Source organism: Budorcas taxicolor, chromosome 9, assembly GCF_023091745.1.
Source record: "Budorcas taxicolor isolate Tak-1 chromosome 9, Takin1.1, whole genome shotgun sequence".
Lineage (NCBI taxonomy): Eukaryota > Metazoa > Chordata > Mammalia > Artiodactyla > Bovidae > Budorcas > Budorcas taxicolor.
In genome coordinates, this window is record NC_068918.1 from 93,894,403 (window position 1) to 93,915,399 (window position 20,997).

Sequence of the window (20,997 nt, forward strand, 5' to 3'; positions counted from 1 at the left end):
GCTGGCCCCTGACCGCTGTGCTGGAAGAAAACACACAGGAAATGGAGAGAGAGAATGTTGGGGTGTAACTTCCATGGAGTGGCTGGGGGCTCCCCAGAATGTTGATGTTTTAGTCAGGTCCTGAGGAATTGAGGAGCAAGCTGATGCTGTCTTTGGGGTAAGGTGGCAGTCTGGAGGGGTGAATGTGGCCCCCACATTGCAGGTCTCAGAGCCAGGATCTAGTTCAGTTTTGACCACAAGATGGGCTGTGTGGATTAGGAAGCTCTTCATTTGTAGTAGCGATAAATCTTACAAATGGGTGTAAACAGCGAGGGACAGTGTAATCTAAAGAAGAGGTGCAGAGATGGAAGAATCTCCTTTCAGTGGATTCTGTATCTTTGTGACACCACCGAGGACACGGAGTCTCCAAAACTTTCCTCTCACGTCCTCATTGTGTTGTGACTGCCCTTGGACAGACGCCCCACGTGGTCACAAGATAGCTTTAGGGATCCCGTCATCTCATTCAGACACCATGTTCTCAGAGGACACACAGCCCATCTCTCTCAGGAGCCAAATCACCTTTCCTAAAAGTCCCCTTGAAAGTGAAGTCGCTCAGTCGTGTCCAACTCTTTGCTACCCCGTGGACTGTAGCCCACCAGGCTCCTCTGTCCGTGGGATTCTCCAGGCAAGAATACTGGAGTGGGTTGCCATTTCCTTCTCCAAAAGTCCCTTAGTGGATTTAATTCATGGATTATTGGCCATAATTGGATCATATGACTATGGCTAAACTCATCAGTAGCAAGGAAAATGGATTTGGGTTAAACTGATTTCGAGGGAGTCTTGCATGCTGGGAAGTCCATCAAAATCATCAGCTTTAAGGCATATCTGATCCTATGTGTGAGCCTCCCCCGCCCTCTCACAGCCCTGCTTCTACTGTGAAGGGCAGCCGGATCCCGGTCCCCCACGAGCTGGATCCCGGGCCCTTGTGTGAGCCCAGGCCCCGCGTGGTGGGATATGATCGGGGAGGAGGTGCGGGTTCCCACCTGGTCACTAACCGATGGTGGGGAGAGCCGGCGTGAGCTATCGGGTTAAGCATGGACCAGGCTGACTGCCAGCTGCTACGTTAGCACCCAGAACCAAGGGATTTCTCTTCCACTTTCTTGACGGCGGATGGGGGTTTGTCTACCTGGCATCAGGCTGAAGGTGGTTCTTAACTGCCTGAGGGCCCTGTTCCCGGCTCGCAGGCCCACACGTCTCACTGGCCATGTGAATGTGAAATCGAATTTCTCCCTGGCAGAGAGCCTGGGATCTGATGGGCAACCAGACGATCAAGAGATGTTCTTCTTTTACATAAAATAAGTTAAAATAAACACCATTGAAAAGTGTGGTGATGGATGTCAACACAACAGGTTTTCTTTGAGTCTTCAAAGGCATTGATTCTGTTTCTTGAGATTGTTGTTTCTGCAAATTAAAAGACATTTGCTCCTTGGAAGAAAAGCTATGACAAACAGCATATTTAAAAGCAGAGACATTACTTTGCCAACAAAGGTCACTATGGACAAAGCTACGGTTTTTCCAGTGGACAGGTATGGAGGTGAGAGTTGGACTGTAAAGAAAGCTGAGTGCCGAAGAATTGATGCTTTTGAACTGTGGTTTTGGAGAAGACTCTTGAGAGTCCCTTGGACAGAAAGGAGAGCAAACCAGTCAGTCCTAAAGAAAATCAACCCTGAATATTCATTGGAAGAACTGATGCTGAAGCTGAAGCTCCAGTACTTGAGCCACATGATGCGAAGAACTGACTCATGGGAAAAGACCCTGAAGCTGGGAAAGACTGAAGGCAGGAAGAGAAGGGGATGACAGAGGATGAGATGGCTGATGGCATCACTGACTCGATGGACTTGAGTTTGAGTAAACTCCAGGAGTTGGTGATGGACAGGGAGGCCTGGCGTGCTGCAGCCCATGGGGTCGCCAAGAGTCGGAGATGACTGAGCGGTATTCTTCTAAAAGGAGCGGGATGTTGCCCTTTAAACATACATGGTTTAATGTAAGCACAGTGCTAGGATTCTTAAGACGTCCTGCCCAAATGTGGAGCCAAACCAGGATGACCGTGCAGTGTGGCTAGTTCCCAGGCTGCTTTGAGGTTCAAGATTCAGAATGGAGTTGGCAGTGACGTGGTTTCTTATCGTGTGTTGGCTCTGAGCCTTTCGCAGGCTGGACACGGTTTGTGTTAAAAGTCAACATCCTAACACACAGAGCAGCCCGTGCCTGAGGTCCTCGCAGGCGAGACGTCCCAGGAGTGGCTGGCTGGTCGGCCTCCCTGGGAGTCCTGGCCCCAGCTGTGCCTGCTTGGTCAGGAGCTGGGGCTTGGCATGTCCTTTCCCTGGAGCTGGCGTTTCATGGGCTGCTGGCTGTGAAGGTGTCAGCTCTGGTGTGGGTACCAATGCCAACCTCCCAAGCCTCACAGATACTCACCTGGAGTCTGAAACAGCCGTTCAATCTTGAGCATGGGTTCAGTTTCCCCAGATGGAACAGGCATAACAGTGAGCCCTCAGCCATCTCTCAGTTATGAAATTTCTTTCTCGAATGTCCCCCTGGTGAATTTCTGGCTTTCACCTGCCTGTCACAGCCACAGGTGTGAGAGGGGACACCAGGTGGGTAACAGGTCCCTTCACCCCCGTTCACTTTCCTGTGACATGACTTCAGTGCCAACTGCACTGAACTCCACTGCATTTCAAAGAATGTGTGTTAATGGCTTTTGGTGAAAACGTGATAATGTGACTGTTTCCCAAAGTGTGTCGGGAATGCTTTAATTTCAAAAACAACTTTTTGAAAAGGCATATTAAGTTTGCGTGAGTGGGGTGCTAGGTTTTCTGGTATCAAACAGGCCGCTCAGAGTGTGAGGGCCGGAGGAGCCCGCGGAGCCCTCCCTGGCTGTGTTTCAGCCGGGCTGGACGCGCCCCTCATGGCCAGCTGGCTCCCTGGGCCCCAGGCAGGGCCTCTGAGAAGCTCTCCGTTTGGAGAGAAATCTCATTCTTTTTTCATTTTCTCGGGTAGGAGGACAGGAATATGGGAAATAAGAGTCCGAAATACCCTGCGAAGTAAGCGTGACCTTGTGTCTCCTGAGAGCGTGGGCAGGACACTGGGCTGCAGGAGGAGAGAGGATTGAGGGGCTTTGTTGACTCCTGAGAATCAGCGGCCCCCAGAATCCAACTGTCCCGCCCGCACCCACCCCCGACCTGCTCCGACTTGTTCATGTTTTCCGGGAAGCCTTCCTGACCCCCGTGGCTCCTTCAGGTGCCCTGGAGGGCAGGTTCTCACAGGCATCCTTGGGGACTGTCAGAGACCCCACGAGCCGGGTGGCCTGGGTCTGCCCGTGTCTCCCCTTGAGGGGCGTTTATGTAGAGCCTGGAGGGAGGCCCCACGGGGGATGCTCGGGGGATGCTCACAAGCTGTCCACCTGGGCCGGGGTCTGGAACACACCTGGCAGGTCAGTGCAGAGTTGTGGTCCTTTCTGGGGTCCCCTGAGTGCCTGCTTCCTGACTTGAAGTAACCTGCAGCCACCCTGTCTGCCTGCTCGATGCCAGGGCCCCCCAGTTCCTGTCAGCTCTGAAGGGCCAGAACGGAGCTCTTACTTCTACTGTTTGGACATGGAGGGAGGCAACCTTTTGCAGCTTTGTGAGCGAGGCTGGGGATGTGCTGGTCCTTGAGTGCTGCGTCCCTCTAAAGTCCTGAGGTTCCCTCTGTGGCTTTGCTTTCTCCGGGGTGGGGGTGAGTGCCTGCGCCCCCGCCCCCACTTTGGTGCCGATGCCGGCGTATCCCCTCCTCCGACCCCTGCCCGCCTGGTCCTGGGCGGGCGGTGTGTCCCCTGCACAGGACGTGTTGCAGAGATGGGATGGAGAGACAGAGCCCGGGGTGTTGTGTGTGTCCTTATGGGCTGTGAAGAAGACGTTAAGTTGTTGCAAAGTCACCAAAGGTCCTCCCAGACATTGCAAAGTGATGGCCGGACACCCCATGTGTCCCAGGGCCCAGGAAGCCTGCTGTGTGAGTGAGCAGGAACCCGGGGCAAGCCTGCCTCAGAGTCTCAAACCAGCTGGTCTCTCTCCTTCCCTCCTACCAGGTACGAGCAGCCGAAATGCGACAATACGGCCAGGGCTCATCCTGCCAGAACGCGGGACCTGTACAAGAGCCGCCAGCTCCAAGGTGAGTGGGCCCGGGGCTGGGCTGGGCTCGCCGGCCGCTGCTCTGCACTTTCCTGCGGGTTTTGAGGGGAAGGAGCTCAAGCGAGTTTGGTTGTGAAGAATGATCTCAAATTAAGAGAGGCAGTGTTTAACCTTGTAATTATTACAAATAGCATTCACTGAAATGTTTTATGGCTGTTCTCTTTCATCAAAAATCCTATGAGCGTCTATGAGACACCAAAATGGGTGACGTCAACTGTTAACTTGAAGTCCCGCCTGGACGGGGGTCTTCCAGGTGTTGAGGTGCACTTGAACTTGGCTGAGGGGCATGGCCTCCCAGCTGGGTTGCCGCCGTGCAGCTTGTCTGATGAGACTGTGGGGTGAGAGACCCGGCTCCTGCGTCGGGGGTGGGCTCAGCAGCTTCGGCAGGATGCTGCGAAGCTTGTTGCTGTTTTGTCTCATTTCCGTCTTCTTTTTTTCCCCTTAAATGCCTCCAGACGGTGTCTGTTTCATCAAAGCCTCAGAGACCATGAGAATCTTTTCTCCGGCACCTCTCCTTTAGGGTGTGTGCTGGATCTTGGTCTTACACGCGGTCTGGATAGCTTGTTGTTTAGAAAAATTCTGTGTTCGCCCTTGCTTGATGTGTATTCGTTGAATCCATAAAGAGAGTTTTAGATTCTGAAAGAGATGTTTCTCTGCCCGTGAGCAGAGGCAGAGAAGACGGGAGGGTCATCTGACCACCTCTGTACCCTGCCAACGACGCCTGGAACAAAGGCGCTGGACACAGGAGGCGGGGAAGGCGGGACCTGGTCCGGTTTGTGTCAGAACCACTGCGCCCGCTGCCCGGTGCTGACTCCAAGCCGCTGGTCTCAGGTTTTCACCACTTCCCACCTCACCTTCCTTCCAGGGCAGGTGGTGGGGCCTCTGACATCACGGCTCTGTGTGAGTGCTAGCCGGGGTGCCACGTTCGTGAATGAGGGTGCTTCCTGGATCTTGGGGCAGGGTGAGGGGATGGTGAGAAAGGGAAGGAAGAGAGACCCTGAAGGTGCAGACACCCTTGAAGAAGATGCCTAGGGTGATGCCTTATGTGTGCGTGTCTCGGCCTTAGGAGGGGCGCCCGGGGGTGTCCTCCAGCCCCCTCCCTTGCCTGAAATCTGGTTTAGCGCCAGTGGACGGCATGTTTTCTTACCAGGGAAGAATGAGTCTGCACATTCGTCACGCGGCTGTCCGCCCTTTGGCCCGCCTTAACCACGCCGCTGAAGCTTCAGGCCATCTGCTCTTTGTCTCTGAGGGGCTCATTTTTCTTTTTGATAATCTGAAACTGCCTTACGTCCATCTCAAGCTGTGTGTGCTTTTTGCCCTTACAATGTCAATGCCATTAATGAATGTGCGGTCAAGCTCTGGTCTGCATTAGGGACCTAGACCTTCCTTAGTTCATACGACAGACAGACGCGCCCCTTGCGGCTCCTCCTGGGGGCTGTGCCTGGCGACTCCGGTACCTGGAACCTGGGCTGGACTCCAGGCTGAAAGGCTGGAGCGGTCATCCATCCTCTGGGGACCACTGACCCTCAAGATTGGGAAACACTAAGTGACGTCACTGTGGGCTCGTGTGGGGGTCAGATGGACCACCTAGAGACAGGCCACCCAGCCCTTCAGGGAGACCTGCAGGAAGGGGTGCTCTCAGAGCAGCAGAGACCACACCCGCCCGCCGAAAGGAGCAGGGCGCCACCCGCTGACAGGAACAGGGCGGGCAGGCTGCCACCACGAAGGTGCCCTCCCAGCCCTGCCCTGAAGCCCGAGTCCCGGGCACGCAAGCCCTTTTACGCAAACCCTGGAAAGGTCAGCTTATTTTGCAATCGTGGATGTTTGGGAGTGCACCATTCATGACCACTTAATCATTTTGCTTTTTTGAAGATAATTATCCTTATTAGGGAAAAACAAGTAGGTCTTAAAATAACTCCTGGATGGAGGCTGTTCTTGTCAAGAGGGGAAAACGGTATCCAAAATAATACAGCACCATGGTGGGCAGGCAGACACTTCTCAGCCCAATGCTGATGCGTTTTCTTCTTAAAAGGCATGGTTCTCATTTTAAGCAGCTTTATTAAGTTTCAGCCAATAAGGGTCACTCACTTTCCCAGCCAGACGGATACTGTCCTCATGCACAGCTCACTGGTTCGGTGGTTTGCTGACTGCCAAGTATTCGTCCACACGCTGTGTGGGACAGAGCGTGGACTTCCAGGCTCACACTAACTATGGGGAAGTGGTCACTTAATCTTGGGGGGCCAGTGCTTGGCCCTGCGGAGGCACCATGGCCCAGCCGGAGGGGTCAGTTCCTGGGACCTGGGCCGTGGTTTCGACTCAGAGGTTATTCTTTGACCCTGTAACGTGCCTCACATGAATGACTGTCATACCTGAGAGGAGTCCAAACCTCGCGCGAGGGGGACTTCCCACAAAGGTGTCAGGCCACACCTCCGCCTGCGGATCTGTCCTGCCTGGTTTGCATTCATCTCGGTGGCGTTTGGAATAATCTGTCTACCCGACTTCTGGCCGGCCCGGGCCCCTCAGCCTCTCCCACTCCTCAGGGCTCTGCCGATCACCTGCTCACAGCCGCGGGGCGTCTCTGAGCCCAGGACACTGCCCATCAGCCCTCCTGCGGGCCTGGCTGTCTGTGGAGGACATGGCTCCCCAGGGAGAACACCGCCCTCTGATGCCCTCCCCGTGTGTTCCCACGGAGTCCGGGGCACCCAGTGCTGCTTTGCAGGCTCCAGCCAGTGCCCCACATGGTCCTTCTGAGATTGGGGGCTGAACCCCAGGATGCACCCCCCCCCGCCAGCCTGCACAGCACCCTGAGCACCTGGAAAAGAGTGCAAACTAAGCTGCTAAGTGGGCTTCTTTTCCTTTGTTGTTGTTGTTTAGTTGCTAAGTCATGTCTGACTCTGCAGCTTTGTGGACTGTAGCCTACCAGACTCCTCTGTCCTTGGGATTCCCCAGTCAGGAATACAGACCTGGGCTGCTGTTTCCTTCTCCAGGGCATATTGCTGACCCAGGGATTGAACCCACATCTCCTTCATTGGCAGGTGGATTCTATACCTCTGAGCCACCTGGGAAGCCCTTTCTTTTCCTATTCTGGGCCTTTGGCTCTTCTGTATTGAGCGACACTGGAAGACTTCAGTCTGCCCAGGGACCTTGCTGACTTTGAGGCACAGAGCGTGCCTTCAGTCAGCGGGACTGCTAGTGTGGAGGGTCGGCCTCACAGATGGAGCTCATTGTTCTGGTTCTACCTCAGCCTCTCTGCCCAGGAGGAGAACTCACCTGTCCTCTCTCCTTGGCAGAGACACACAGCCCCATGTGGCAGCTAAAGGCCACTGGATGCCACTCACACGCCCATTGCAGAGACATAGGCAGAGGCCTCAGTGGGCAGAGAGGTGCCTGCTTTTGGCCCCTGGAAAGTGCTCAGCCTCAGACCTGGGTTCCCCATCTGTGTTGAGGAACCAGACCCTGGAGGGAGTTGGTGGGAAAGGTAGATAAAGGAAATTTTAAATATTAAATATTAATTAAATTAACATTAATTTTAAATATTAAAATGTAAAAAGTAAAATAAGTCACTTTGAGCTTTAGAGCTTATGACTTCCTCTAGCTGGTGCGTTTGTGTCTTTTATACTTAAGCACTTTTTGGGGGGCTTATTGTCTCTCTGAGACAATTTTAACAGGCTCATCAGGCTTCCACTCTCCTCTGGCTTTTTACTTCATTGAATCTCTTCTGATGGGCAGACGCTGGTTTTGTCAGTCCTCATTATGGTGCGAGCAATCAAGCATTTACAGGCAATCGACAAGGAAGGGCTCAAGGATGGAGGGCAGGTAGAGAGAGCTCTGAGGGCAGGTGAGCCCACGGAGAGGGCCTTACTCTCTGTGCCCCTCTCTTTCCTCCATCCGTTGAGGGCTGTTCTGCTGGCTCTCAGGGGCTTCAGGCCCGAGGATGGTGAGTGAATGTGAAGGGTCTTAGGTTTCCAGGTGCCTGAAAGCGGCCTCCTCACGTTTCTGCTTCATCCCCCAAACCAGAGCCACCAGCTGCACCCCCTCAGCGCTGGCACCCGGCTCAGCCCAGTGGAGACCATGGCCCCTGCTAACCTGAAAGGCTCTCTGAGGGTGAGCGAGGCCACCGCACAGGACCTGTGGGAGCCAGTGGCCAAGGAGCCTCTCTCCTCAGGGCCACAGCGACCGCAGGCACAGCAGAGCTTCACTTCCATTGCTGTTCACTTGCTCAGTCGTGCCTGACTCCTTGCGACCCCACAGACTGCAGCAGGCCAGGCCTCCGTGTCCACCACCAACTCCCGGAGCTTGCTCAAACTCGGGTCCATAGAGTCGGTGATGCCATCCAGCCATCTCATCCTCTGCAGTCCCCGTCTCCTCCTGCCTTCAACCTTTCCCAGCATCAGGGTCTTTTCCAATGAGTCAGTTCTTTGCATCAGGTGGCCAAAGTATTGGAGCTTCAGCTTCGGCATCAGTCTTTCCAATGAATATTCGGGGTTGATTTCCTTTGGGATTGACTGCTTTGATTAGAAACCCTCAAAGCACCACCTGAATTTCTCAAGCAATATTTTAGCAGATTCTAAACCTTTTCAAAATTAATTTTCATTTCCTGAGGCAGCATAAAATGGCCCTTACGTCAGCCCAGCACACTTTCCCAGAGGAAACTCGTCCTGACTGGCGCCTGTGCTGAGCATGCCCGGCTCTCAGGGAGTGGGGCTCACTCTCCCCCCAGGCTGACTGGGCCTTCGGGGCTCTTCCGCAGACAATAGGCGGTGCTAGTGTTCCAGCCCTGGGAATGCAAGCTCCCCAGCCCGGCTGCGCTCCAGCTGTATCGGGATGGAGCACTCTGTCTGAGGGCCTGCGGGTGCCCAAGGTCAGCTCTCCCCGGGGCCGTCTGCTCCTGGGCCCACCTCCCGGAGGCTCCCTGGCATCTGCCTCCCTGGGCTGGGCCAGGACTAAGCTGCACGGAGGTGAGGGCAGGTGTGCCGTGCACAGTAGAGGACTTTAAACAACGTTTTTGCTCTTAGGAGCTGTTTGATGACTTTACAGCTAAGCGTCATTGCTGGTTCACTCTGTCCAAGTGTGGGTCGAATTTTGGACATGGACAGGACTGTACTGAGCAGCCTGGCACAGGGACTGAGCTCCATTAGTTTATGTTTTGACCAGTTGATGAGTTGACCAGTTGAGGTTGATGACTAAATATGAAATTTAAAATATTAACTTTGTAGCTGAATAAGATGACTAATCCTTTAGAAGAAAATTGCATTTTGTAGAAAGCGTGACAAAGAAATGGACCGTTCAGTCCAGTTTTATTGAGGAAAAGATGTTGCAAATACAAGCTCACTTGAAAGGACACAAGTCATTTCCATCCTAAGGCTTCATGACACAGGAATCCCGAGACACGGGGGACCAGCGGCTCCATCTCAGATGTGACATGGATCACTCACGAGGAACTGGGAAAAACCTGACCAGACACGAGGGACTGAGCGTGAAACGAATGCTTTGCTTACTGTTTCTTAAAATAAAGATGAGATCAGATGCTGGACGGACACCAGCATCTGAAGGCACCCAAAAGGCAAGACACGGGGAGCAACGGCGATGCGCCTTATCAGAATATTTAGCCCCGTTGATATCTTTCTCCATTTGTTTTAAGAGAATGAGGAGAAATTGGAGGAGGCTTGGAGGAAACTGCGGTGATTACTCAACCACAATAGAACCAGAACAAATAAAGACAAGATGAGGAAGCAAAGGCGTGTTTCTAACACGCGGAGGAAAGAACAATAAAGGTCACTGCAAATGTTAAGTGACTTACAAGACGGGCACTTTTTCCATTTATTAAGCCCTTGGCGGCGAATGGCGAGAAGTGAGTGTAGAGGTTATTTCTTAATTCTACTGAATAAACCCTGAGGAGCATCTTTCCTTAACCTTCGGGTTGTACCCGCCCTGGGGTCGGGGGTGAGAGGTCTGACCTGGTGAAAATCTTCAATGTTGATTAAAGTGTGGCTGGGAAGGGGCAGGCAAGTGGAGAGACTTTTCTCTCTCCATAGCCCTTCAGGTGCCGTCTCTGACTCACTCACCAAGGCGGTCTGCAGGCTCGTCCTGGGCCCACCGCTGGTGGGCGGTCCGCTGTTCTTGACTTGGAATTCTCTCAGCTGTTGCCAGGCACATGGACCCCGTCCGGCCAGGTCTCCAGGCAGGCTCTAAGCAGCTTTCTGAGCCCTGTCCACACCAGGAGCAGGACCCTCTGGGGCTCCCTGGCCGGCCAGGTGTCCCCCTGATTGTGTGGGCTGTCGTCACCAGATCAGGTCCCTGGGATGAGGCCCCACTGGCTTTAGCCCACCCACATGTCCCGCTTCCCTACCACGAAATGCACATCTCAACCCTAGAGAATCATCCTCCCCAAACCGGGTGTGTGTGTCTAAAAGTCCATGAGGGAGGTGGGAGAAGCCGATCTCCATCCTGTTGTCACCGGGAGCAGCCTGTGAGCTGCCAGGGGCGGCGTGTCCAGAGACAAAAAGGCCTGGGGTCCCTGTACAGCTAATCCACTCATTTACCTCTTAACCTTGTGGGCAGGTTCCGCTACTCAGATTGTTCTCTGAGTTTCTGTGAAAGTGTGTTCTTGGCCGTGGGCTGAGCGGCTGCACCCGGTTCTGTGTGCCGTCTCCGTCAGGGGCATCTTCATGAGCTTTGCGCAGGGGTTCCCGCTGTGGGTCTCGCCCTGGGCCTGCCTAGAGCTGGGTCTGGTGGTTACTAAGGTGCTTTTTACATCACACCTGCTTCCGGGCTTGGGGAGCCATGTGGATGTCATCCAGGGGTCATCGTCGGGGCCGGGTGATGATGAACACGGTCATCGTCGGGGCAGGGTGTCAGCAAATGAGGCCTTGGGGCTGGGGAAAGTGAAAGTGGCTCAGTCGTGTCCAACTCTGCGACCCCATGGACCATCCAGTCCGTGGAATTCTCCAGACCGGAATCCTGGAGTGGGTAGCCTTCCCCTTCTCCAGGTGATCTTCCAAACCCAGGGATCAAGCCCAGGTCTCCTGCATTGCAGGCCGATTCTTTACCAGCTGAGCCACCAGGCGAAGGTGAGAAAAGATGTGGAAATGGGACACTGACGAGGCACCTGGGGCTTCAGCTGCAGTAGGTGAGGGGCACTCAGATAAACGCGCGGCTCTGAGCACAGCGGCATCATGCGTGATGCAGGAAACCCGGAAGCTGCAGCTCCGACAGCTAGACAGACACAGTAAAGGAGGGTTAGTGAGGTAAAGTTAACTCACCAACGCTAGGAAAAAGGCAGGCTAGCTTGTTGCCTGGGAAATCCCATGGACGGAGGAGCCTGGTAGGCTGCAGTCCATGGGGTCGCGAAGAGTTGGACAGGACTGAGCAACTTCACTTTCACTTTTCACTTTCATGCACTGGAGAAGGAAATGGCAACCCACTCCAGTATGCTTGCCTGGAGAATCCCAGGGACGGGAGCCTGGTGGGCCGCCGTCTATGGGGTCGCTCAGAGTCGGACACGACTGACGTGACTTAGCAGCTTCTTTTAAAGGCTTGAGTTGGGTGGACCTGTCACCTGACTCGAAAGATGGAAGGGAGGAAAGCTTAGGGTAGGGGTCATGGCAAACACCCCTCTCCGGCATCACACACCCAGGGATATGTTAGAAGAGATCTCACTTGTGTTTCTTTCATTGTTTTCTTTAAAGCCGTGTATGTTTCAATAGCCAATTTAAGAAGAATCTTTAAGATGGCAGGGTGAACTAACGCCGCTTATGCTAGCGTAGTTACGCCCTGGCCTCCGTCACTTTGGGAGTTCTGACTATGCTGAAGAGATAGGGAGAGGAGTTTAGATCTGTATTAACTGTGAAAAAGCATCTGCCAGACAAATTAATAGTGTTAGTCATGTTTCACAGGCAGTTTAAATAACTCAAGAGGACAAACTGTTCTCAAACACCATTAAATATGTTAAACTTATGGCTAAACAATTATCCTATGAAAAATAATTCCTGTCTATTTATTACAACATTTTGTCTCAAATAACGATTTTACAAACCTCCCAAGTACGGTATATACTTAAAAGAATAATAAAATTAACTTTAATTGGTTTCAACTCCCTTTTATTGGGTTGGCCAAAAAATTCATTCCATTTTTTTCCCACAACATCTTACAGAAACACCTGAATGAACTCTTTGGTCAACTGAGCATTAATTTACGTTGTCCTCATAGATCCTGCCATAGCCAGATCAATGCCCTCCCAGAATTCAGAGTTGCTTAAACTGCGCTTTAGGAGAGGACGGGGCGGGTGTCCCACGGCTCTGGCCTAGAAGGGCCCTCCTGCCTGGGGTCCCTCCGGTTCTCGGTTCTCCGTAGCGAGTAGCTCTTCATGCCATCTCCATGCTGGGAGCTCCTGAAGCCAGAGCTGCACCTGTCTTTCGACCTTTCCAGCGGCTCTGTGCACTTCACTGTAAACATGCTGTTCTGCTGGTCTTTTCTCAGCGCACCCCACACTCCCTGATTTGATCCTGATCTTAGATGGGCCGTGGGGTCCCGAGTAACTGGCGTTGGCCTTCAGTCTGTGGACCTGCGGCCTGGCTGGCACATGGCCCCAGAGAAAGGGGTCCCTCCTCCCGTGCGCCCCCACGGCCGGCACTCCAGCCTGCTTCGGAACCGCTCTGCTCATCCCGTTATCCCCCTGTTCTGCTCATGAGATCCCAACACAGCAACCGCACTGCAGCTTCTGTGCTTTAGCCTTCTCTCGTAACACTGAATTCCTTCTTTACAAACTCAAGCCTATGGAGCTGCTGGCAGAGGCCAGACACTCTGGGGGACCCAGCTCCTCAGGACCCAGTGGCAACACTCCGGAGCGAAGGCTCCAGTTTTATGACCCCAGGATGGATGCTCTTAAACAAGAAAGCAATGCTGTAGCAATTAGAAAAATGAACGGAATGGAGACTCCCACATGACAGAAGTTTCCCTTTATATCTGCAAACATCACGATGTCACTCTAAAAGCCCTCTTCCAGACTCTGTGCCAGCGTCAGGAATATCGCACCCATGCCCTAGATACACCATCTGGGTTAGGACTCGCTTGGCAGAGTGTGGTGGTCCCCACACCGCACAACGACAACACCATGGAGTGAAAGTGAAAAGCACCCCCCTGCGGAAGTCGCGAGGGGAGTGGGGAGTGGAGACAGGCCAAATCCAACTACACGCGCGGGGGCCTGGCCAGACACGGGTTCTTCCTCTGGGAATAGAGACCGGACTGAGAGAATGGCCGAGCGATGGTAGAAATCGAGCTCTGTTCTTCCTGATAACTTCATTCCCTGAGAATTTAACTGGCCCACCGGAGACCACGGGGCTCAAGTAGGTAAGCTGTACACTGGCCAGCGTGGACACTCCCGGATGACCGATGACGGTGGGAAATGTCCCCAAACCTGGTCTATGATGAACACCAGCAGGACACAGAAAATTCTGGGATGTTTTCCTGGGAAGATGTCATTTTTCCTTAGCTCTCTTCTGATTGTTGGATCAAGAGCAACTTCTTTTCAGAAAAATCAAGGATTTCTCCCTCTGACAAAAAAAAGATAAATGGACTGCTCTCTGGCTGTTAGTTGACTTTAAGAAATCCCTGAGACAGATTTTTCAAGTGTGATTTACAGCAGAAAAGGTTTTGAATTTTGAGTACTCATCCTCCTTATCCACCTTTTCTCTGTGCTTTTGTTTATTAAATCAGCTAACATATCCATTAATGTATTTAAAATGTATAATGATCTCATTTCAGGAGAATCTGAGACAACCCCCTCTGTTAAAAATCACACATCTCAGAATCTGATGATTGATACAAAATACTATCATTCCTTAAATCCAGAAAGTGTTATATTTCTGATTTTTAAAATCTCCTGAGAAACATGCATCGTCTGTCATGAAACAGCAGTTTTGGGAGGACCCTTTGACAGGCTCTAAAAGTGAAGTCAAAGTTTTGTTTAACATTTTACCCTTTTAAATGATCCCCACTTGCTACCTTGCAGAGGGTAAATTTGTTTATTCAAATGCAACAGAATAGGAATTTTGTTTTTAAAGTTTCTCTAGTGGAGAAAAAGTCTTGAAGAAAAGGAAGGAACATGAGGAGCCAGAAAGACAGACAGCCGTGCACAGCCCCGTTCCTGGTAGCACTCCCTTTCCCCAGTCAGGCTGCGTCATCTGCTGGCCTCACTCTTCCCTGTTGAGTGAACCGCCTCCTCTTGCACATCCCACTCTCCCAGAAAGCCCAGCCCTAGAGTCTGCTCCTGAGTTATGTCTGATTGACCTCTTGCCACCAAACTCAGTGGAGATGAGGTTGCCCCGTGTCCGGCGAGCTGCTGCAGTGCCTGTCTCCCCACCACTGACCCAACGCCTTTCCCCTGCATGAGGCTGGTGCTGTCTCAATAGCTCTGCCGGGGGTCTCCCCTACCAAAAAGCTGGGGCGCAGAACGCCGTGTGGCAGCAGCGGGCCGGTTCTGTGCCCTGGTGGAGGAAGGCTGTTGGCTGTGAAAGGCCATCTCTCTAAGGCCCACGGCACACCTCCCTCAACTCTGACAAAGCAGGACCTACTCGGCGTGGGCCTGAGATTCCTGCCAGCTCCCTTAGCAGATGCCCGAAGCGCAGTCCTTTCTGGAAGCCCCCTCTAGGGAGAAGGTTTGGATTCCTAGTGCTTCTATCCGACGGTGACTTGGCTCTAATTAGTGAATGTGGGTGAAATGATCTCTTTGATTATCTGCTGGCTCTAGCATCCGGGGCTTGTCTATATAAATTCTTTGAGTATGTGAGACCGAAGAAGCTAACAGAGACTCATGTGGTACACAGAGGTCCTTGAGCAGTGAAAGGAGAAGGTGGGATGGAGGCTCGGCAAGATGGGACGACGTGCTGTTGAGGAGTGTGGGCTAGATCCTGCAGAAGGTTCCCCCGATGTGGGGAGTTCATTTCTTCTTTAAAAACACACAGACAGGCTTGTGAATGACGGGTCTGAGGAGCCCCAGACAAACCAGCAGCAGCTGCAAGAAGCGCAGTGGCGTTCGTACTGGGGAGAGCTTGTCGAAAACTCACAAGGCATCCATCGCAAAGCTCGACATAGAGTTTCACTCAATCTTCACTTCAGCCCCGAGTAAAGGGGATTTTCTCTGGTCTTTATAGATGACATGTTGATGTTGAGTGAACTGGGCCTGTATCACTTAGGTGTTACCACAATGATACCAGCATCATGCAGGTGATGCCTATTTAAGCTAGAGAATCGTGTTGATGCCAGTCAGAGTTACACATGAAACCTTCAGTTCAGTTCTGTCTCTCAGTCGTGTCCGACTCTTTGCAACCCCATGGACTGCAGCATGCCGGGCCTCCCTGTCCATCGACAGCTTCCAGAGTTCACTCAAACTCATGTGCATTGAGTTGGTGATGCCATCCAACCGTCTCACCCTCTGTCGTCCCCTTCTCCTCCTGCTTTCAATCTTTCCCAGCATCAGGGTCTTTTCCAACGAGTCAGCTCTTCACATCAGGGGGCCAAAGTATTAAAGTTTCAGCTTCAGCATCAGTCCTTCCAATGAATAATCAAGACAGATTTCCTTTAGGATGGACTGATCTGATCTCCTTGCAGTCCAAGGGACTCTCAAGAGTCTTCTCCAACACCACAAATCAAAAGCATCAATTCCTCAGCACTCAACCTTCTTTATGGTCCAACTCTCACATCCATACATAACCACTGGAAAAAGCATAGCCTTGACTAGACGGACCTTTGTTGGCAAAGTAATGTCTCTGCTTTTTAATATGCTGTCTAGGTTGGTCATAACTTTTCTTCCAAGGAGCAAGCGCCTTTTAATTTCATGGCTACAGTCACCATCTGTAGTGATTTTGGAGTCCAAAAAATAAAGTCTGACACTGTTTCCACTGTTTCCCCATCTATTTGCCATGAAGTGATGGGACTGGATGCCATGATCTTCATTTTCTGAACACTGAGCTTTAAGCCAACTTTTTCACTCTCCTCTTTCACTTTCATCAAGAGGCCCTTTAGTTCCTCTTCACTTTCTGCCATAAGGGTGGTGTCATCTGCATATCTGAGGTGATTTATATTTCTCCTGGAAATCTTGATACCAGCTTGTGCTTCATCCAGCCCAGTGTTTCTCATGATGTACTTGGCATACGCACATTTACGTGAATCTTACTGGATCAAAATTCTTTATAGTGTGGCTCTCATTATAAGAAGGGCTGTATTGGACCCCCAGTGACTTACTGTTAAGGGAACCACAAAAGAACGGTTATAAAGTTATTGTCCTTGGTCAGGGAACACAGACACCCACAGACGCCCAGCCACAGTGGGCACCATCCGTGTCTGGTCTGATGAGGCATGATTTAGCAGAATTAACAGGAATGGGTGGACTCCCTGCCCATTCCCCATCCCTTACATCCTGTGCAGCAGGACTCCCGCTGGTCTGTGCAGAGGGTCCTGCGCAGGGTCTGCTCCCAGAGCCGCGAGACGCCTGGGCCCCCGGGAGATGCGAAGCGTCGTGCTGCCCCTCCTCCATTTGGCTCAGGTGTCTGGGATGGAGCTGGAGATGAGGACGCGTGTCCTGCTCTCACGCGTGTTCTTAGCCTTCGTTTCTGCCATCTTGGCATCGGGCTTTGACGGTCTTATTTTCAGGCTCTTTCCTCTTAGTAAAAGTAACTGCTTTGGCCTCAGTTCGCCGTTAGGTTTCATGCACCGTCTCCTGGAAAGTGTCATTTGCCTCTTGGACTCTGCGAGGGCATCTGTGCAGTGAAGGTGGGCTGGGGGCAGGTGGCCCAGGACCCCTGGGTCTGGCAGGTAGATGTGCCCTTGTGCCCGCCCACCCTGGGCAGAGTGCCCGCTGACTGTCAGGAAGCAGCTCGAAGCTGAGAAGAAACAAACAGAAGCCTCTGGGCTTCCTCACCAGGAAAGGGGGTGCCCGGCGAGGAGGAAGTGGACCCTGCGTTCACAGTCACTGCCCTGCCACGCGCTGTCCCGGCCACGCTGAGGATACTGACCCGCTTTTGTAGTCAGCCAGGGACCTGCTGAGCTGAGCGCTTCCATGCAAAAGAAATGAAAAGTCAACAATCGCAGTGCTGGTGGGTGCAGAAACCCCTCTGCCTGACCGGCGTCCAGTCCTGAGTGTGGGACACGGAGAGGTCCTGATGCCTTAGGGACGAGTTCTTAACTGCTTAGGAGGACATCGGACACTGGAAGCATCTCTTCTCCTTAAATGTGGATGCTACCAGCTCATCCTCAGCTCGGCCCAAGCCGAGTCCCCCCACAGCACGATGCTCTGCTCACGGCCTGGACCAGACTCACCACTTCCTCCTCGGGGTGGGGGCGAGGCCGCTGTGGCTTGGGGAGCTGGAGACAGGAGTGCCTGAGCCCTGCTGCTGGCCTCTGCGATGTCTCCTCTCTGGAAGGAATTGGCCACGTGGGCAAGGCTTCTGCAGGCCGAGCTTGGAGCACTTGGGATGGTCTGGAGTCTGGGAGGCAGCTGCACTTTTATGTGCATTTTAGAAAAGAGTCGGTGTCAACATGGTTACCAGGGCAACGTGGTTACCAGGGCAACATGGTTACCAGGGCAACATGGTTACCAGGGGAGCTTAGCCATGACATTCCCACAAACATGCCTGCAACCACTCGGCCTCACCTCTGTCAGCTGCAAAGTCCTACTGCAGTCTGCATCACCTGGGCCGTAGATGGCAAGGTCCCTGCTCTCTAATCGTTGCCCCCAAAGACAGGTCAAAGGGTCAACCCTTTACGACTGTGAGTGATCACTTATTGGTATATGGTTAGCAAACTTTCAGAGCCGCTTACCTTCAGCAGGTACGCAAGCACGTATTTTCCAGCCTTTTTATCTTCAGAGGGTCCATGTCTCTCTGAATCAGGGGTCTCTCCGAGGACGATGGCTAAAGGAGACTCGGGCTGCACCTGCTTAAAAATCCTTGTTAGGCTGACAATATGGCCCTTGAGGTCCCCACCGTTGGTCTTCTAGAGACTTCACTTCGGATTAGCCGGAGGTGCGTGTGTACAGACCACGGGCTGCCCCGCTGCTGAGACGCCTCTGCCCACTGCAGGATGTGCCCCAGGCCGACACTGGTGGGCCTTACAAGCAGACCCTGGCAGACTGCTGTCTGCCGAGACACGGCGCCGTGCCGTCAGCCCCTGCATTGCTGCGCTTGGGGCCTGGAGACAGGCTCTCTGCAGTTCCAGTATCAAGAAGGGGGCCTGGCCTCCGGCCCATGCAGTCCTGTTCCGTCCATGCTGGGATTTCTCCTCTGATTGGCTTTCTGTCCCCGCAGTGGCCCATCTACACCAAAGGCGCTGAGGTGAAACTCGCCCTCACGTTCCACGGTCTGCGTTACCCTTATATTTTCTGGATGTTGCTGTCCCTCTCATTTATTAAATCTAATTTTGATCTGATGTAGGGCATGTACCTTGCCGTGTCCCTGGGGTTGTCAATGCCTGCCCCCCGTAAATATAACTGCAGGGCGCCTTTCATCTGCACGGCTGTGCCCTACTGACCCCACACACATGTGTGTGAATGTGTGCAGTGTGGGCGGAGACCGTGGTGAGGTCACAGGGAGCACAGGCTTCCCCAGGGGTGGCTGCTCGTATCACAGTTTGTGGGCAGGACGTTGAGAAGGAAGAGCCTGTGTCTTCCTGACAATGCCACTGACATGTAGAGAAGTCAGGGACTCTGACAGTCACTCCGCGTGATCACATCCTGACGAGCGAGGGCTAGAGTGCTCAGCCCTGCCTCGGTTCAGAGCCCCCGCCCCCAGCTGCTGAGAGCCTGTGCTGTCGTGGGAAGGGGTAGCATGGGGTAGACAGCAGGCTCTCCGGGTGCAGAGACCTGTGCGATTGGCCCGACACCAAGGGGTGTGTGGCAGGGCCTTGAGGCAAGCACTCGAGTCCCACCCAACCCCCCAGAAGCCCTGGAGATGATGCGTGAGAGCATCAGCCCTGAACTCGGCTCAGGAACAGGAGGCTGATGGTGTGGCTGGGAGGTCGGAGGAGAAGGTCCACGCCCGCCAGGCCCTGCAGTGCGTGTTCTGGAAAAGTGGGCATGAGATGAATTGTTAGGAAGGGAAAGACACAAGTGGGCAGAGAGTGGATGCTATTTCAGGGAGAATGAGCACCTTGGGCGCCAGGCAGAAGTAAGAGCTGCGAGATGAATAAGCCTAGGAGCCTGTTTGGAAGAGCTTCTATTCCAGGAGGAGGTGGATGTGGGTTCTGTGGTTTGGTTTTCATATTAAATCATATTGTCATACTTTTCTAAGGAGATTGGGATTTCCGGTTACAGTCAGCGACTGCAGATCCAGGTGAGAAGCGTGCATGTGACCTTTCTGAAAGGATGCCCCTTCACTTTGAGTCATGGTTTTTAGACTCCTGTCTCCAGCCTGTTAGGGACGACCTCCTCCTTGTGCTGTCTCCAAGCTTACCCTGAGAGCATTCAAGTCCTCATCAGGCACATCGCTGCAAAGGTTTCTAGAACATGAGAAAACTGAAGACAAAACCTTACGGCCCTTCCTCAGGGAGCTCCCTAGAGACAGACTCTCATCTGTCCATTGATGCCACGCCTTCTTCCTGCAGCCTTTGAACCAGAGGCAGGTCCACTGGCCTCTGTCACCTGCAGAGATGTAGCAGGTGGTCAGAGGTGGAGCCTGGGAGGCCTGGTCCAGTTGGATCCACATCCCCTGGGAACGGAGGTTGCTCCAACCATTAGGAGTTTGTGTAAGAGAGGGAACAAGCCAATCAAGCCCCCACTTCTCCCCGAAGAATGTGAACTAAGATGCCTTCAATCCTTCTTCCCTAGCCAGGCTCCCTTCTATTTCTTTTGCCCAGAAAAAGCAGGGCTGTGGATGAGCCGGAGAATAAACTTGGGTAAATTTGCAGATAGTCATTTGAATGTGGAGAAATGTATATAAACGAAATCTCTTGATAGCTGAAAACCTGAGAAACCATGGCAGGCTTGCCTCCTCCCTAGAGGTCTGGAAAGCATTTTGCCTGTTTCTTCATTTCTGGGACAAACTCCTACACCTCAGAGATGACGGGCAGGTGAGCCCAGGACGGTGTCCTTGGTATGTGCTGGGTGCAGAGGCGCTGTGACATAGACCAGGGGGTGCCAGGGGGAGGACACACCGCCCTCACACGCCTGGATTTGGGGAGCCTGGCGTGGCCACCGTCCAGCAGTCTGTTCTCCCTTCTGAGTCTTAGTCTGCTCCTCAGAGGAAAGGGCTGATGCACACCGCCACCTCCCAGGTCTTCTGAGCGTGGAGCTGAGCCACCTTCACGGGGACGTTCTTCTCAGGGACCCTGTAGGCTGACGGGTGGGTGGGAGGTCACTGAATGTGACCCCTTCCTGCCCAGGCTGTAACGGACATCTCCCCTAGTTAGCTCTTACCAAAAAGACTTGTGATTTTATTTTTTTTTAATTAAAGAAAAAAAACCAAGAGTTCCCACTGGCTAACCAAATCGTGTAAGCTTCACATGTGCAACACTATTTATACTTCCGTCTGCACGGCCTTGATCTCCCACCAAAGTGGGTCTTCCACCGGTCACCACACAGGGCACCCCTTTACCTGCTCCTCCCGCCCTCTTCCCTTCCCCAGCCTGTTCTCTGCATCTGGGGGTTGCTTTTTGTTTATTCTTTAATTTTGTTTGGTGGTTTGCTTTCTGGGTTTCACGTATGAGTGAAACCATATGCTATTTGACTTCTCTGCCTGGCTTATTTCACTAAGAGTAATGCCCTCCAAAACCATCCATGTTGTAGCAAATGGCAAACGTTCATTCTTTA

The 20,997-nt window shown here is 52.8% G+C and overlaps 1 protein-coding gene across 1 annotated transcript in view; it reads left to right on the forward strand.

Moving 5' to 3' along the window:
• Positions 1-20,997, forward strand: part of SMOC2 (SPARC related modular calcium binding 2) — a 161,240-nt gene that overhangs the window by 118,811 nt on the left and 21,432 nt on the right. The window contains exon 9 of the mRNA XM_052645711.1: positions 4,097-4,179. Within this exon, the coding sequence (XP_052501671.1) occupies positions 4,097-4,179 (83 nt within the window). The remainder of the gene's footprint in view (positions 1-4,096; positions 4,180-20,997) is intronic.